General features: G+C 37.2%; 1 protein-coding gene across 2 annotated transcripts; it reads left to right on the forward strand.

The window, feature by feature from the left end:
• Positions 1-292: 292 nt before the first annotated feature.
• On the forward strand, positions 293-16964 carry LOC140859749 (lysine--tRNA ligase-like). Of its 2 annotated transcripts, XM_073262228.1 has the most exons (17): positions 296-519; positions 614-689; positions 878-946; positions 1090-1255; positions 1366-1459; positions 4463-4548; positions 7078-7196; positions 7313-7390; positions 10317-10442; positions 10535-10817; positions 11045-11141; positions 11239-11395; positions 11821-11964; positions 12050-12118; positions 12269-12412; positions 12521-12572; positions 16707-16964. In XM_073262228.1, exons 1-17 carry the CDS (start codon positions 437-439, stop codon positions 16709-16711), a joined length of 1848 nt encoding a protein of 615 aa, XP_073118329.1. In that variant the 5' UTR covers positions 296-436; the 3' UTR covers positions 16712-16964. The 2 variants fall into 2 exon arrangements, 1 of the variants encoding a protein (XP_073118329.1); XR_012143478.1 differs by lacking the exons at positions 12521-12572; positions 16707-16964 and having other exon boundaries at positions 293-519; positions 11821-11959; positions 12269-12348.
• The last annotated feature ends 2539 nt before the right edge of the window (positions 16965-19503 follow it).

The following is a 19503-nucleotide window of genomic DNA, read 5'->3' on the forward strand; positions in this document are numbered from 1 at the left end:
ACGATTATTCCAATTCACATACCAATCAATTTTGATTTCAATTACGATTCGAGTTGCAAACCAATTACATTAATAATATTTAAAAATTTGATAAAATTTATGTAAATTATCCCTTTTGAGAGGAATTCTTGTAACTTATTCATTTTTTTTTTTTTTTGACTGGTTCAATTAAGTAAACCATTCGTCCAAAGGGGAAAAAAGCCATGAGTCATGAGTCATTCAAGAATTTTTCAACAGAGAAGAATGTAGTTGGGGTAAATAGTAAAGCCACTTGAACGGCGAGGATGAACTCAAAGCCTTCCTCGAAGCATCCCGCGGGGGCAGAACAAAACCCTTCCTAGAGCAAACGCCATCCTTTTCTCTGCTTTCGCCGGCGGCCATCTCCACTTCATCGACCTCCTTCTTGCCGCAGGCGTCGTCTCTCTCTCCATCTCTAATGGCGGACGGAGTCGAAGCAGCGGTGGAAAGCGTTGGCGGCCTCTCCATGGACTCATCTTCGGCCGGAGCCCCCAGCAAGAAGTATTGTCTCTGTCGCGGTCTCCTTCTTTCTAGAGCTCTTCTTCCATCCATTTCCATCTCTTATTTCGTACATATCTTTCTCTGCCTCTTTCAGCGCTCTCAAGAAGGAGTTGAAGAAGAAGCAGAAGGAAGAGGAGAAGCGGCTCAAAGAGGAAGAAAAGAAGAAGAAGGTCCCTCCTTATCTATTCTTGATAACGTTACCCTAATAAAAATCTCTCCTTTCCTTCTTTAGTTTCACGGCTTCATGCGACTGAATTCCAACAAAAACTTCTTCTTCCTTGCTAGGATACTTTTATATGGTTCTATCGATTTTTCTCCGAAATTTCACTCATTGCTGCTGTTTCTTGCCATTTTTTAGGCCGCGGCTATGGCGAATTCGCAATCTCAAAAGCCAGCTGCTGCAGAAGATGAAGATATGGACCCTACGGTTTGTTTTGCTGCACTTTCTTTCTGTCCTCTGAGAGAATTTGGGATTTTTTTTTTTTTTGTTTGATGATGATGATGAGAGTTTAAGGAAGTTCTTCGGTCTGATAGAATGGGGATTTAAATTGTTCTACTATTTGATTGCAGCAATACTATGAGAATAGGCTGAAGGTCCTTGCATCCCTGAAGGCAGGTGGAGTGAATCCATACCCTCATAAGTTTCATGTATCCATGTCCGTTGTGGAGTATGTTGAGAAGTATGGAAGTTTGAGCGATGGGGAGCACCTCAAGGATGTTGAAGTCAATTTAGCGGGTACTTTTTTCATGGAATATTTACTTAGAAACTTGTTTGCTTTGCATACCTCCATCTTTTATAGATATGCTTATAGGCTATGTTAATGAAAAAGGTTTGCCTGATGTTAGGGAGAATTATGAACAAGCGTACTTCTTCATCCAAGCTTTACTTTTATGACTTGTATGGTGGCGGTGTTAAAGTTCAAGTCATGGCTGATGCTAGGTATGAATGACCAAGATAAATTCATCTATATGTTTTTTTTTTTTTTTTTCATTTGTACATTTGTGTTGTGATATCATAAATCTAAGTACTAAATGTCATTGGAACAAACTTCTTGTATGGAATTACTTGTGTGCTAATCATAGTACTTGCTGTAACTCGTCTTGCATAATTGTTTATAATTGCTACATCTGCCCTTTGCTTTATTCCATTTCTGAATTTACATTAGATATCATTTTCCTACTCATGTTGGCATCTCAAAATACATTTACCTCCAATAGAAAGTGCACCTTGGCCATCCAGCTTGATGAATGAATAACATGTTTAGCAGTTGTTGTGCTAGTATATGCAATTATATAGAAAATCTTCAATATTGAATTAACATATGTGATAAGATAGTTTATAGTTTTCGCCATTGTGGCATCATGGTTACCATTACTTCAACATGAAAATCAAATGCAGCTTCAGATCAAAGATCAAGACCATGACTCCATTCATACTAGAGTGTTTTACTACTCTGATCTTATGACAGATTATCATAAATCTAATTTTTCTTTTTATTTGCACTGAATTTTCACAAGTTAGTGAAATTCCTCAGCTCAACAATGAGGTAAAGATTTAAAAGACCAATCAAAGGTGTTAAAAGGCATCTATTTGTTGTTTCCAGAAAAAGATAAACAATTATGGCCCTCTGAACATGGACAGATGGTCTCTTCCTATACTTTTCTTAAGAAAAGAAAAAAAGGAAAGAGCAGGTAAATGAGAAAAAGATTTTGTCAGAGACTCGCAGTCAGGAGAATGGGGAAAAGCACGAGTTTGGCCACTGTGATTTGTCTCTTTTGATCTGTTGTAAAGAACTGCTGTGGCCTTGACTGATATTAACTGGAGATATGAGGACCTATAGTTGTGATCCCATGACTAAAAGTTGGTGCATCCTATGAATAATGACTGTTGCTCCTAGTCTCTTGGTCGGTGCCAGATCAGCTAGAGAAGAGGCGTAGGGGGCGTTCAATGGCGACGGATCGACTTGTAAAACAAGTTCTTGACTGGAGTTGACTTTGGTGGAGACCTCCCGATGTTCGAGTCAAGAAACTAGGGAAGAGATAGGAAGGAGCGTGTGTTGGAGAAAGAGATTGCATACCTCGAGGGTTTCCCTTGGCCCTCTATTTATAGATGAGGATGGAAGTGTCGTGCAAAATCAGGAGTATCTAGTTGTTAGTCTTGTCTTTTTGAGCGGAATACAATTATGATGTCATGCCTTATCTGGAGAGGTACGTTGTTATCCTCTTTTCTTATCCGCTAAGGGCAAGCTGTTCTAAGAATTTCGGAGCCTCATTGACTTGAGTAAATTGGATGAGTATATTCGGCATTGAAGTTTCCTGAAATGCCGTACTGGGTCGGCTTCGAAGATACCATGGGTTGGTTGAGGCTATGGTCGGCCAGGGTTAGGGTCGGCCAGAACAAGCGTCGGTCGGAATTAAGGTCGGTCAAAATTGAAGAAAAAATTTTTCTCTGTATCATATGCCCCCTACTCTTAAGTCTGAACTAGTGTTAGGTCGGACGAATAGAGTACCTCAAGTCAGTGGTGTCGATATTGTGGGGACATGTGTTGCATTTTTATTCCTTTAGGTAGAAAGACGCGTCCGAGCCCCTTGGACTAGGTGAAACCTCGAGTCCGAGGGTCATCACGATTCACCAAGGATTGCTAGGTGGCAATCATTAGTTTCACATTGGTTGTGAGTCAAGAGGGACTCGAGCTTATATAGAAAGGGACCATTCTTTCCGTATGAGGCACTTTTTGAAGGATAAAATTGTGAAGCTCATGAGCTAGAGTGGATAATACCTCATGTATCGAGTCACGAGCCTTTGACTGCAACAGTAGTAGGGGATCGTCCCTACAACTGTGGGGCTCTTCTTGCCTGTACGTTAGTCTGTGGTAAAAATAAGGAGGACATCTCCCATCCATACACAGACATCTTTACTGGGGGGTTGGGGTAAAAATATGGAGAACGCCATCCATCCGTACATAGATTCTTCTTTGACTGGGGGGCTATGTTGTGGTGTAGAAGGGAGGGCATCATTAGTTCCACATTGGTTGTGAGTCAAGGGAGATTTTAGTTTATATAGGAAGGGACCATCTTTTCCACATGAGACGCCTATTGAAGGATAAAACCGTGAGGCTCATTGACCAGAGCAGATAATACTTCATGTGTTGAGCCTTGAGCCTTGAGCCCTTGGCCGTAACAATGACCATGACAACTTGTAAGCTTAAAGCTCTATCATCTAAATTCTAAGAACCCAACATTAGCAAATAACCCCACTAAAATTTCAAAATTAGTTTTAATCATTTAATTAGCAGAAAATACAATATTTTAAACTTGATTGATGACTCATTTCTGTCCCAACTCATATTAGCCATCAAATCAAGATTGTTTTCCCCTTCACTACATAAAAATGCATCTTGCATCTAAAGGCAGTGATACTTTTATCATTTATATGTGGTTCCCATAACACATAGGATTAGGTCATATTAAGTGTTTCTATAGGAAGATTGACATGCAACATTTGCTTGTTGCATATGGACATTATTCAAATATTTAGGCCTTCATTCTTTTACCCTCTCTCCTGTTCATTTTAGTGATAGCAGTGTTATTGGTAATGTTATCTGAGAAGAAGAGTAATGGTACATACCACAGATGAAACTATTATTTGAATTACATGCATGCTATACAGTCCCTTTTGCTTTATAACTCACTTCTTTTGCTGTAAATATTTAATTGTTGGTTTTGTTGTATATAATGAAATGATTGCTTTACTACCGCTCCAGGCTGTGCTTTTGTATGTGAGTATATTATGTTTTCCTGCAAATATAATGTACAAAATGGGTGTCGAATCACCATTTATGAATCCAATTAGCGTAGGTGGCTATATGGAAAAAAAAGTTATATGAATGCTTGCTTTTCTTTTACATAGTATGTTAACCATATTGGCTAATATGTTAATTAGGGACTCAGACATGGATGAGGTTGAATTTGCCAGATACCATGCCGGTGTGAAACGTGGTGATATTGTTGGTATATGTGGATATCCAGGTTCGTGAGTTTGCAATTACATTCCTACATCCATGAGTCCCATATGTAAGTGCTATCATTTTAGTGTACAGTAACATGTTGATTCAATGCTTATGACACTATTGTGGCTTCTTTTTTGGTATGTAAAAACAAAATTTTCTGGTGACAAAAATGTAGGAGAAAAGGAATTATACATAAATTTTAGTGAAGAGAATCTATTTTGAACTTAAAAAATTGCTGATGATGAAATTCACAATACAATTGTATATTTGGCATTGTGGTTCTACAGCAATAGATATCATCCATATTTACTTTCCATGCAGTAGATACAGATAGTTCTTAAGAGATTTTGCATATATGAATTTCAAAATATGTTGATTTAATTGTTCTTTTTGATTACACTGATGATAACTTGCAAAGCTGTTTGGGGATGTGCATGTATGTCAAAGTAAGATAGGTCTATTTGATTGTAAAATGCTCAAGTTAAAAAAAAAAAATAATTTCTAACTCCTAGGGAATTTAGGTAGGATTATATGTCAAGATAAAACAACTCTTAGACTCTTGTACATAGCTTAGACTGCACTGTCTGCTTTTTGATTGGAATTGGTGATAATAGACCTCTGACAGTGCAAGTTTTGCATGCATTTGGCTCTTCTCCCAGCTTTTGATTTTTTTCTTATACATTCTTGTTTTCTGTTTGTGGTTGCAAAAGCATTGAAGATCAAAAAAATATGAAAAATAGATTCTTAGATGTTACCCAACCTCTATATTTTTATTTTTCTGTTATAGTAACATTCTTCATTGTTGATGCTATGGAATGCATGAATGTTCAATTTTGATTACTAATGCTGGATTTCTTTTTCCTTTACCTTTTTAAAAAATCTAAAAGTGCATCACAATATTAAGTTGGTTTTGGTTTATCACAAGCAAGATTATCGTGGATAAAGACTTGCACTTTGGTTTCTAGCTCCTTATCTAAAGATATTAGTGTTTCTATGGAGTTATTATATTCTAGCAATGGCTTTTGACAGAGGATGGCTTTTCTCATGGAGTAAAATGTTGATTGATACTAGTTTTAGATTGTGTAGGAGAGGGGAAAAGAGTTGTGGTTGTTCAGAAAGGTTATAGAGGCGTTGATCGTATGTCTCATCCTTAATGTATGCTTACCCCTCTTGGGAACAGTTTGGATAATCTGGTAATCTTCAGTTTACCTCTTTCTTATTTTGATCGGATGGCAAGGCTCAAGTGCACTATGTAGCAGTTCTCTGACAATTGTGTGGGAGGTAATAGGCTCAGGTAAAGTTGTTTTTTTTATTTTTTTGGACATAAGATTGATAAGAATCATAAGATGCCTATGGGCTAAGTGCACTGTATTGTGATTGAGTTTTGAGGATCCATTTCTATATGATTAAATTCTGAGGATCCATTTCTATCTTTTTGCATTTAGCTAGTTCCTTTTGCCGTTTTTGATTCTTCTAGTAGCCTTCTCTTCTTGTGTGCCATTCTACGAATGTGGATTGAGATATTCTTGTTTGTGGACAAAATAAGGGCCTAATGGTGAAGCCCAGAAATAAGGAGATGATTGAAATACTGTAATGTAAAACTTTAATCAGAGGTGGGGTATGCTTCTCTGATTAATGCAGTAGCATCTAGTTGCCTGGTGTATTATACATCCATCCTCAATTCCCTTGTCTATATTCTGGCATAGTTTAAGGTTATTCAAAGGGATTTCTTTCAGCAGCAAAGAAGGGGACAAGGGTACCACCATATTATGGATCTCCAATCAGAAGATACCATGCGAATTTTTGACATCTCCATTTTGTTGGGTCTATTATTGCTTTGTGCAGTCAGAAGACTATTAAGTAATGAATTTCATCTTCATCTTCTTTTGGTGAACACAGATGCTACTGGATTTTTAATAAATTAAAGTTATGAAGGAAACTAGTAATCCTGATAGTGTAAATCATTCTAATGAAATTTTTGACATCTTAACCAGTCAGGCCAAGCACTGTCTGTGATTTATTTCTCCATTGATCCCAATGTTTTAATTGATGTACTTATGCAAGTGCAAATACACAATAATTATTTTATGCAGAATAGTTTAGCCTTTTTCACACATCTTACTGGCTTCATAAGTTGAGGAGTAGGAGAGAAAATGATGCACATAACATTGAAGTAGTTGGCTAAGCTATATCACCTAATATTATTGGTGAATATATTAGTTTTGATTGACTTATTCGCGAGCCTAGTTGCCATGTCAACAACTTTTAATTATATAAGAATAACTTTACCTTCACATGTTATGTGTGTGACACATAATATGGGTGAAGAGGATATTTCAATTTGCTAGTAATAGATCCTGTATGTGAAAAATGTAGTAACTGGTGCCACCATTAGTGCTGGAGCAACAGACTAGGTGACCCTAGGATGGACCATTAACTGATCAGTGCAGGAATCTCCCCCTTTTTTTTATTTAAGAGTTATGCTATCTTCTCCAAAGAAACAAGCTTTGTTGTCATGTGAGTGAAGGTCTTCTTTCTTATGCTACAGGAAAGAGTAAAAGAGGAGAGCTTAGTGTCTTTCCAAAGAAGTTTGTTGTCCTATCCCCTTGCCTTCACATGATGCCAAGACAGAAATCTGCCCTCGGTGCTGATAATGCTGGTGCAAAGGTGAAAAATATGCAAATATGAAAACCTTCACACTAGCATATTATATTGTTTAATGGACTTGTTATCATGTGGATATTCCTTTCTTTTTATGCAAATGATTTCAACTTGGTTTACAGAAGAATGAAGGGAAAACAACAAATTTGTGGGTTCCGGGAATGCCAAGGAATCTTGAAACATATGTCTTGAAAGATCAGGTAACTCTTACAGTCTTCCTTGTTTGCTTGAAAATTCTCCTAGAATAATGCCCTGAATAATGACATATTATAATATTCATTGTTTATTTTAGAGGCCGGTTTAAGGTTGCTTCATTGTAATCCAAGCATCATGGTTTCGAAAGATGGAAATAGCCTCTCCGGACATGGGGGAGAGGCTGCATGCATTTGGCTCTCCCCAGACCCCTCAGTGGCGAGCTTTGTGCATTGGGATATCTTTTTTTCTTTCTCTGGATACTTATGACTGCATTCGTGTTGATAAATAGGGATCATGAACTTAACAGTGTCAAACCCATTCCATTGTACTTACTTTTGCTCTTCTTATATTCCTGTAGCTTCATTTGACCATGAGGAACACAAAACCTTTCACCCTCTGGGGAATTTTGTTCATGCTCTTGCTTCTGTTCCTGCCGCGGACTTCTTAAATTATGATACCGGACAACATGATGGACTGTACATCAAAGCTTGTGCCACCATGACTATTTCTTAATGAAGAGTTGTGATAACACCTCTTCATTTAAAATACTTATTCTTGAAAAGCTAGGCATGAAACTTCTACTATATTTTCCGTGTAATTTCAATATTCTCACAATTTTTTACCATCTAGGGGTTGTTTATTAGAACCAGATATTAGACATTCTTAAGTTCGCAGGGTTTCTGGTACAGGTTGGTTCTTGTTTTCCGGTTGGCATGCTCTTAATCAATTTAGTTAGAACATCTATTAATCCTTGTTTGCATGTTTATGTGTTTGTTTCACTGCCTTGAGTGCATGTGTTTTCCCTCTTTTCTTTTCTTTTTTTTTTTTTGGGAGGGGGATGCTGATGCTGAGAGAGGGGGTTATTCTTTTTGCCTCCCACTCTTGGGACTTTTCTCTTTTAAGGGTTTGAATATCAGGATTATGCCTCACTTTTGTGAAGGCACTGTATGCTGTTCCCTAAGAAAAGCCTAGCCAAGTTGTTTTTTACACCAGTATTCCACCGGTTCTTTTCAGTGTGAATTGTTTGATTTTGCTGTTCTTGTGAATTTAATGATGTCATTGATTGTCCACATTAAGTTAAATCTTAGGGTTCAAATCATTGCTCAAGTAAAAAAATGGTTAGTGTACTTGGAATATGTGAAACCATCCTAAGAAGTTAGAAAGGTTGGATAAGGTGGTAACATAATTCGTGGGTGTAATGTTGACATTATTATGCATAGTACATAATATAACCTCAATCATTTTATCTTACAAGATACGGTAAAAAAGTTGTATATTTGAAATTGTTTACTGCTTGCAATCTTAAGATTGAGGAAAGCTTGTCAAATATGGAAGTTATTTTATTAACATAAAGTAGTTCAGACAAATTTAAAGAATAAGGCTTGGCTTGATCAGGTGGTAATGCACTTCTTTTATGCAATGTCCTTGCCAGAGGACAACAGTTTTATTTTTAAACTTTTTTTAATAAATATGAAACTAAAGTTTGAGGAGTTCTATATTTTTGTGGAGACTTGATATGTTTTACTGATTGGGAAACTTAGACAATGAAGAGAGTTTTGAATTGCATAATGTGGGACAATAAGAGAGATGGAAGTTGTATATTACATAAGATGGAATCACAAGAAATATACTGCCATGGAAGAATTTGTATATGTTAAAATGCAAGAAAGCATTGGAGTTGCGCCAATAGATATATAATGAGATGGAGAGCTGATAGAGGTTTGATGAAGTTCTCAAAATACCAAAATCAAGATAAACTTGATTCTGACTAAAGTATAAGAAGACCTGCATGGAAATTAGTAGGAAGGGCATCTGATAACTTATGAGACCAAGGATATGGCCCAACATTATAACAGAATGGCAGACATTGTTGATTTTACCAAATTGATTCAAATCAGTGGGACAAAACTTGTCAGATATGGTTATTTCTTACGGCATGTTTGTTGTGAAAACTCAAATAGACTTTCAGTGCTTAGAAAACTTGACTATGAGATAGTTTTTTTTCCCCAGTTCTGGCTGAGTCAAATATGACTAGTGAATTAAAGACTAAGCTGTATGAAATTGTCAGAAGTCTGAAGAAAGCATATCGTACGTCATGGATAGTCTTATGAACATAGATTTGTTATTAGATGCTCTATAAGGTGGACTGTAAAACTCTGACAGCATAATGGAGATCATGCTAAGGAGCTTTTTCTGCTTTGGAAGAATAATTTTTTTGTTATTTTGAACACCAGTCCTGGTAGTCTAGATTGTCTTCCAAGGAGCTGGGAAGAGGCAATATGTACAGTGAAGATGTTTTTTTTATTTTTTATTTTTCTTTAATACATTTTTTTTACAATCCCACTTCTTGGGGTACCTTTTTCTCGTTATATCATGACTAAAGTCAATGCATAGTAAGTTTTGAAGTCTTTAAATATCAGGTCAAATGTATCATGTGCCACAACTTGATCGGTTTGCCACCTTTATCATATTCTCTCCAAAGTCTATATCAGTAGTTTCTTAGTGATCCTATATTCAAAAAGTAGTATTTCGAAATCTTCGATTGGGCTGGATGGACGTAATAGACACGATTTCATAACAGAAGGCCGCCGAATCTGACATTCGAATGATTTGGAACAATCCGGATGAGTTTGATTAGATGACGTTAGTCTGGATTGTTCGGATACACGAGATAATGTTCATCCATCTACATTGCATTTGTGATGCTTCTTTCAGTTTCTTTGCATTTTTTTCATGCTGTTTTAGGTACGAAATATTATATGATTATATGTGCCAGTTACTAGTTGAATCTCACTGTTTTCAGTAATATTTCAAGCATGATTTAAAAACTCTGAATGCCAGGGGAATATCATCTTGAACATACAATTCAGTTGCATAGTTAATCAATGCATATTTGATTGACTTCCATTGAAATATCTACTCCCTTTGTAGGAAACCAGATATCGTCAACGGTATCTTGATCTGATGTTGAACCATGAGGTTAGGCAAATATTTAAGACCCGGGCAAAGATTATCTCATACATCCGAAGTTTCCTCGACAATCTTGGTTTCTTGGAGGTTATGTTCTGGACTTACATTTTCTTGTCTTGATATCATCCGGAGTTTTCACTCTCGTATTCAATTTTAAAACATTTTTCTTGTATTGTCAGGTGGAAACACCAATGATGAACATGATTGCTGGTGGAGCAGCTGCAAGGCCTTTTGTTACTCATCACAATGAACTGAACATGACGTTGTACATGCGTATTGCGCCAGAGCTTTACCTAAAGGAGCTGGTTGTTGGTGGGCTGGACCGTGTTTATGAAATTGGAAAACAGTTTAGGAATGAGGGGATTGATTTAACTCATAATCCTGAATTTACTACCTGTGAGTTTTATATGGCTTATGCGGACTACAATGATTTGATGACACTCACTGAACAAATGCTATCCGGTAAGCACAATGACTCTTTTTTTCTCTATTTTTTTTTCTAATATATTGTGGATGCACTGCCTCAGACTTGGACCTGGATGCTTCTCCAATTGGAGGGGTATTTTTGCCATTAGGGCATCATGCAGTTCACAATAGTGGCCTTGAAAATTGTGAATCTAACTTGGTTAAATAGGTGAACCTCTGTGGCACTACGATTATGGATTACTTATTCAGAAAATTCCAAACAGGAATGGTCAAAGAGCTAAGAGGTAGTTGTAAAATAAAATATCATGCAAATGGGGTGGACCAGGATCCAATAGAGATTGATTTTACTCCTCCCTTCAGGTATGCCTTGTAACCACATATGTTATTATTCCAGGTTAGACCAACACTTTATATAAGTGTCATCCGAATATGAAGTTATTGATGGCATTTTCATCAGACGAATTGACATGATTGAAGGATTGGAAGCTATGGCCAACCTCAATATACCAAAAGATCTTTCAAGTGAAGCAGCAAACAAATATTTGTTGGATGCATGTGAAAAATTCGATGTCAAATGCCCCCCTCCTCAGACAACTGCAAGGCTGTTGGACAAGGTCTATGCTTTAGGCTTTGTTATCATCGTTAGCAATAGGAAATCTGAGATTCTGACTGATAATGAACAGCTGTAAAGAAGGGATTTACCTGAGATGTCAAAGTATTTGCACTGTAATATGCCACATTTTTCTTCTGATTGGCCAACTTTAGAAATTAATGCAGGAGAATAGCAAGAGGAGCAAAAAATGAAAAACTGAAGGGGATGAGTGAAAAATGCTCACAACCTTAACAAAATATACAAGAAACCCATGTATACATGGTTCATATATTAAAGTTTATATACTTTAATAAATAAGGAAAATCTCCATTTCTATAAGAGAGTAATTTGCTGTTTATTCATTGAATTTTGATAAATGTCTTATTCGTAGTGCTCCTAGTTATTGATCCAAACAAAAGTAAAATTCTGTTCATATTTGATTGGCAGCTTGTTGGGCATTTTTTGGAGGAGACGTGTGTAAATCCAACTTTTATTATTAACCATCCAGAGATAATGAGTCCATTAGCCAAGTGGCATAGATCAAGAGCAAGCCTGACTGAGCGGTTTGAATTGTTTGCTAACAAACGTGAGGTTTGTGATGTTAATCTTTATTTGTGCTTGCAAACTCATTCTTCATTTTTATTCATGACTAACGCTATCTTTATATAATATTCAGGTATGTAATGCATACACGGAATTGAATGATCCTGTTGTACAACGTGAACGTTTTGCTGAACAGCTGAAGGTACTGTTCTACATTGAGTTATGAATTTTGAAAAAAGAAATGTCTGAAATAATGCAATGGTATAATTAATTGATTTCACACTTCAGATTCTTGCTTGTTGGTACATGAAATTGCCTACCTGTAGTTCTGACCTGGCGGCAATGGTTGCAGGATCGACAATCAGGTGATGATGAGGCAATGGCTTTAGATGAAACATTTTGCACTGCTCTTGAATATGGGCTGCCACCAACTGGAGGCTGGGGGTTGGGGATAGATCGGCTAGCGATGTTGTTTACAGATTCTCAAAACATAAAGGTTGGCTGTTTTCATATTTGTCATGTTAATTTCTTTAACTTCTGGACATTTATAGTTGTTAATAATTGTCAAATAACACAATGGATATATTGAATTATGTGAATGCAGGAAGTTCTTCTCTTTCCTGCCATGAAGCCTCAAGATGAGCCTTCTAACAAAGGTAATTAAACAACACTTTGATTGAATTTGTATCTCCTTTCTCTTTGTGAACATGAAAATGGAGATTAAGTGTTTAAGTTTTAAACCAAAGAATGCAGGGTCAAGAAAAAGAAACCAACAGCTTCTCTGAATAATAATTTCCCTAGTTCGATTTCATGCCCTAAAGTGTTGTTTGGGATGATGACTTTAATAGAAGGATGTGGTTCTAGAGAATAATGATCTGCACTATATGATATACACTGTTATTTTTTAAGGGTAAGGCACTGGAGTTACAGGTTATAGTTTTTCCATTAAATCATTAGCAACTGTTACTAAAGAAATGTGGAGTTCTTGTTAATACAAATGCATTTCTCAGTTAAGCTATGTGTTTGAATGAACGCTTATCATTATTCAAGTAAGCTTGGTGAATGGGACAGATTGTGGGGAGATGGTTCTTTGAGGAGGGTGGAAAATTGTTTGACTCTGATGAGCAGCAGGATTCTTAGATGAAAAGTATGGGTATTGGTACAACGTCAGTGAGTGAAACAACTCCAGTCAGCTGAAGAGGATGGGAAATTGTAAAGAGTGTAAAATTGTTATGCCATGCTGGAATCAGTTGATTGAAGAGGATAGAGTTGAAACTGGATTAGATACGGATCGGATACCAGCATATCCATATCTATATTTGTTTTATTTGACGAATACAAATACGGATGCGGATATTATTCAGATGCAAAAATTCAGATCTATATTTGTTTTGAACGGATACGGATACAATTTGGATATTGGAAGTATGGATATAATTATGGATATTACTTAGCTAATTAAACTTTATGACTATAAAATCATGGATATTACTAAATAGATGATAAATCAAGTTAATAATATGTTTATATGGTTATATATTTTTTTTAAAAACTAATAAGTGCGATATGAAATTATAGAGGGTTACATGTAAATTTGGATATTCAGTTACGGATCGAATAGTTGTTTGTCCATGTCCATATCTATTTTCTTTGACGGATATGGATATGGATACGGATGTTAATCGGATCATCAAATTTTTATCCATATCCGGATTAATTCGAATATAAAAATGGATTTGACGGATAAATATCTATACCACTTTCGCTCCTAGAAAAAGATGTTCAATTGACTAGATCGAAAGGAAGTGGATACTGCCACAAAAATTTCCAAATGTTATCTAATGATAGTTTGCTAACAAAGGACTCTTGAAAGGGACAAGGCTGGCAATTATAACCTTGTTATAAGATTTTGCTCACATGCATAATAGATTTTTTTAAGTTGGGGAGAGAGAGGGGGGTGTAGGCTTTTTTTTGGCTTCTGATACCTATGATAGACTTTTGTTTAGGGATGGCAATGGGGCGGGTAACTTGCGAATCCGACCCGCTCTAGCCCACGATGGGGCAGATAAATGGATCAGCTAAATGGGTCAAGAGGTGGGTCAGATCAAAAATTAACAAACTTGCTGGTTAGGGCGGAAGTGGGCTCGGGCCGGGCCAACTTCGGGCCGGGCTTTGGGCTTGGCCTGAAACCATTCAGGCTGGGCTGGGGCCCAAAAAATAGGAAATGCCTTTCGGGCCGGGCCCGGGCCGACTTTGGGTCGAGTTTTGGGCCCAAAAAATAGGAAATGCCTTTCAGGCCGGGCTGGGGCAGACCTTTGGCCCGGCCCAGGCCCGAAATTCGGCCCAAAGTCGGCCCGGGCCCCCACACTACTTCGAGCAACAGAGGAGAATTGGCGACAGCAGCGGCGGGGTGGAGGGGATGATGCAAGGGGGGGCGATGAGGCAGTCGCGGTCGAAGGAGGAGAAGGAAAGGACGAAGCTTAGGGAGCAACATCGACGGGTGATCACTGCGAGGATTCTGTTCGGGCATGAATGGACATCAACGAGGTCATCGCCGCTGTTGCGAGGGAGGTGGGTTGGATGGTGCTCCCCGACGGCACCTTCCCCTCCCGCTCCTCCGCCTCCTCTTCTCCCTAGGTTTCCATCTCTCCCTCTTTAGTCGATCCATCTCGTCTCCCTCACCTTCTATGGCTCCCTCGAAATCCCAGACGACCTCGATCCTCAGCTCGCCATCGCCTCTGCCTCACCCACCGCCGTCATCAATGCCTGGGACCTCATGGATGACCTCGACGACCTCCCCTCCCCCACCTCCGCCTCCAAGAAGCCCTACCTCCCTCGATCCCTTACGCACCACCACCACCATTGCCCGATCAAGGCCAAGGACGAGCATCCCATCGTTAAACCCCTCTGGAATCATCTCGCCGATGAGCCCAAGTGCCCCAAGGTCGTCCTATTCTCGACGTCCCTCCGCGGCACCGTTTGCGCCATCCTCTGTGGCTTCCTCATCGCCGTCGACGAGCGGGGCGTGTCCATGGATACCGGGGTAGGGGGGTCGGGGGAGGGGGATCGAGACGGAGAAGCCGTGGGTGGAGCTGCGGACAAGCGGAGGAGATGCGGGTGGTGCTAGATGCGGTGGTTGGGTGTGAAGAGGCTGAACCGCGATTGGATGCAAGCCGGTTCGATTGGACTCGGGCCGTTCTCGGGCTTGGGCTCGAGCCTGTATTTTTTCAAAAAAATCGAACCTAAGCCTGGTCCGAAGTTCGAAAAATTATTTCGGGCTGGGCTCGGGCTGGGGTATGGCCCGATCTGGCTCAGTTCCAGCCCTACTACTGGTGAGATGGAGCGGGTCAGGGTTTGCTCTTGCTCCGCCCCGCGAACCCGCCCCATATATGTCAAAAGTTCAAAGTACAAATAGTTATATGTATATATACATAAGATATCTACATTGTTGGTTTTTCACTTGAATAAATGATTAGATCTTTTAATTATAATTATTTTATGAAAACATGAAAATATAGGAATTTTGGCAGGAAATTGGTTTATGAGATGAGATCTATGAATAGATTAAAGGCATATAATATGTTAGGGGTGGGTTGGGTTGGGATGGAGCAGGTTGAGTTGGGATAGGTTAGAGAGGGGCGGATTGGAAAAAAATAACATCAATAATAAAAATTTAGATTTTATAAATTTATTTAAGTTTAAATGGGTTTTTATGGAGTGTGTCAGGATCTAAATTTTTGAAAATTTAAAGGATTTGGATCAAGTTTATAAACTCATCAAGGGTTGATGGAGCGGAATGGATCTATGCATCTAACTCATGGAGCGGGTCATGGAAAGGGCCGATCCGCTCCAAACCCGCCCTGTTGCCATCCCTATTTTTGTTTGGTGATTGTATTGTCCAAAGGTCATTGGAGGGTTGATGATCTTATCAATGATATGTTATGTCCAAGCTTTTGTGTTGAGGAGAGGTGGCACTTATATGCATTTGGTTTTGTGACCTTTCTGGTACTTTTCGATCTTTATAGAAGGTGGACTATAGCAAATCGGGGTGCATGTGGTATAAGACCTGCATAATTTTGTGGGAGAGAATGGTGAAAGCACCTCAGGTTGTTTTTCTGGCTGTCAGTCATTGTACAAAGAGGTCGAGGTATAAAGTGTCGAGGAGGAAGAGAAGGCCTTCCGAGCAAGGGGAATGATGACTTGGGCTATATCACTGGGTCCATGTTCTAAGGATTGGGGTGGGGCGGTGATTGACAATGATTTTGTGCAGAACTTCTAGGTGCCCCTGAGGGAAGGATCGAAGGAGGCTGTCTTGCAATTTGAGGGCTATATGGCAATTCAATGGTGGTTATGATCGAATATACCAGTGATGGCCAAATGTTGTGGGTGGATATGTGCCCATGGAGTCAAGGATAGTCACACCATGCAAGCAGGCAAGCATATTTATGTTGTAAATCATCCTACCAAAAAGAAAAAGCACATTTCTTGCCAATGTTTGGGGGCAGTTGGTCTATCATGCTGCATATGGCCGATATCTAGTGTTTTAAGCTGTGTTTATTTAAAAGCAGCCTAACCATCCTGAGTTCATTAATCTATTTTGGCAACAATTAGAGCTGTATTCCTTTCCACCAACTAAATTTCTCCTGTTATGCAAATGCTTGATTTGTGGATTGGAAGCAGAAAATAATTTAGTTTATCATGCTAAACAAAATCTTAATCAATCTGTTAAATGATCTGACAGGTCATGGCTTTGACCTAACTTATGTTTTCAAACTGGAATTTGGGTGCAGCTTAGTTGGATCTCTAACAATTGGACCTGATGATGAAGTTTTGCCCACATTTATTTTGAGGAGGCATATGACTGCTGGCACCCACACTTTACTGCATCAAGGATAGGTAATATTATAGTCTCCAGAAACGGCAGTTGTGTTTATTCAATTTTCTGAGTATAGAAACTGTTCTTATGCTTCTTACACATCCAATTGAAATATGTGCTAATACTTGTTACTTCACTTCTATTCAAGTTAATGTGAGCTTTATTTACCCTAGTGTGGAATATGTTTCTTTATACGAGTATATTATTTGAGTTTTGTTTGAAATGCTTGTGTATGTGAGACAAGACAAAAGGACATTTCCCATTGATAATTGGGAATTCACCCCACTGATGCAGGAAAATTGATGAGGTGAATAACCTATAAACCAACAGAAGAATGCTATGTATTCATTGTCTTGTAACGACATGTAAATGAGGTTGGTGGTTAATATTGGGATGACGCATAAGGTTCATATCCCATCTGAGATTATAGCAATGCGGCTGGTTTTGTTATTGGGGTTTGGTAACCAACGAGGTGTTCCTTTCATCTAATTTTGGGCATCTTTTTCGTCTTATCTTAATTGGAAAAAAAAAAAAAAAAAAAGGGTCCGGTATCTTGGAGTGAATCCCGTCATAAGTTTTTTGAAGAAGTCCACAATCAAGATAAATTATTTCGTTATTATATTTATTGAATAACGTCCTGTCCATCGATTAATAGCCTTTGAACAGCTACTTAATGTCCTGTTTGACTCAGAAGCCGATGAGAGCCAAACAGCACAACTAAAAGAGGAATATCAACACTTCGGTTTCACTTGGTCCCATCTGAAGGATAATATAAGTGTAGCTTTAGGATTTAAAATGCCTCTAATTTCTACTGCCTACTTTGCATTTTGTATTCAGGCTCTTTGGACCCAGCTTAGTATTGCCATGTGTAGTGAAGTTCTGTATGGAACTTGGGTGGTAGAGCTTTTGCTAGCAGAATTGTTAATAAAAAAAATAGTTTGCTGCTTGTTAACTATATTTATGAAATGCTATGAAGCTTTAAAAAATATATTTTTAATATGAAAAAAATGATAATAAAGGATATTGCGTAATATTTTCAATTATCTAACTGTATGTATCATCAAAATTCTTACCATCAAGTATTTTAATTTATAAATTATTTATCTTGACATCTTGTTTTAAATAATATAAAAATGATAAATTTTATATTTATTATCAAATATAATAATATTTTATATTATATATAACTCTATAATTATAATATAATAATTATGAAATTATTTTAATTAAAAATTATAATAGTACTATATTACAATTTTTATAATGTAATAATTATTATATTATATTCTTATAAAGTATTCCCAATTTATATATCATTTTTATATTTTGATCTAAATGATATAATAAATAAGGCAATTGTTTTTCAACGAGTGATTATCAAGTAATAAAGAATATTGCAATAGTAGCTCGGATAGTTCTTGATTCTAGTACCAACATAAATATTTGATTTGTTCATTCAAATACAAAACAAAAATAAAATTATTTATATATCCATAATCATAATAGCAATACAAATGTTCCTCAACATTTTTTAATATTATGTTACAACCATAATATCCTAGATAAATAAGTCAGATTCATAAAAAAAGTAGCAATATAATCATGCAAAATATCGATCTCATGGTTAATCAATGTTTGACTACGTTCTATCCTCCTTTTCTCCTATGATTCATCAATTTCTAAACAATCAAGAAGAATCCTATCATTATCATTACGTTAAACTCAGAATCCTTGGTTGCATGATTATGACAACAAAAAAGAGATCAATTAAATAATTATGGCAATAAAAAGTACAATTGCCAAGGCTAGAACCTAGGTCACTAAGTAAAGCTTTTGTCCAAGAGCTTTTAATAGATTTTTCAACTTCTAGAGGAGCCTAATAATTATTTTAAAATTTTCATCAAGCATCTTAAAATTATCCAAAAGAGCTTTTGGTCCTCTAATAGTAGCACTTAAGGGGCCTTCATGCCTTTATATACAAAATCCCAGCTTAACATTCTGATAAAGTCTCCAGGCCCTATTTGGATGCTTGATTTAGTTATGCACCAAACAATACCATATGTGGTAGAGGCTGAGAACAAGTTGATGGAAGGATTAGTTTAGGAGAAAGCACTTTTGCTAATTAAGGAAACTTTGGCTCATTAAGGCTTGAGCACCTTAATTTAGGATTCTGGAGGACTACCCGAAAAAAAAAAAAAAAAAAAAAAGAAATCACCTCTCATTCCATTATCCTCAAATTTTCAAATTGCATGATCAGCAAGGTCTCTGATTCCATTGATTTCTTTATGGTGGCTGCCTTTTTCTCTCTTAAAGATTTGGTTATGCGAGATTTTATCCTTGGATAGTTAATCCTGGTTCCAATTTCTTGATAATTATAATAAATTCAAGAATGTGTTGGAATTTTTTGGATAAACAATTTTTATTTTTGTATAATAATTATATTGTACCATAGTAAAATACAAAAATACCCTTTTATTGTTTGTTGATAAAGGGTTATCTTGGCTATTTCATAAATATATGTTGGATAGAATATGTGGATAATAGTGATTCAGTGGTACCTTGACTGTTGTTGATCTCCTTTGATCCTTGGTTTACATGACTTAGCCACAAAAAAAAAATGTATACCCATGAAACAAAAAATACAAAAGTAATATATAAATGAAAAAAAATTAAATAAAAATTAATATAATAAAAATTAATAAAATATATTA

This window comes from Elaeis guineensis, chromosome 8 (genome assembly GCF_000442705.2).
Source record: "Elaeis guineensis isolate ETL-2024a chromosome 8, EG11, whole genome shotgun sequence".
NCBI classification, from domain to species: Eukaryota; Viridiplantae; Streptophyta; class Magnoliopsida; order Arecales; family Arecaceae; genus Elaeis; species Elaeis guineensis.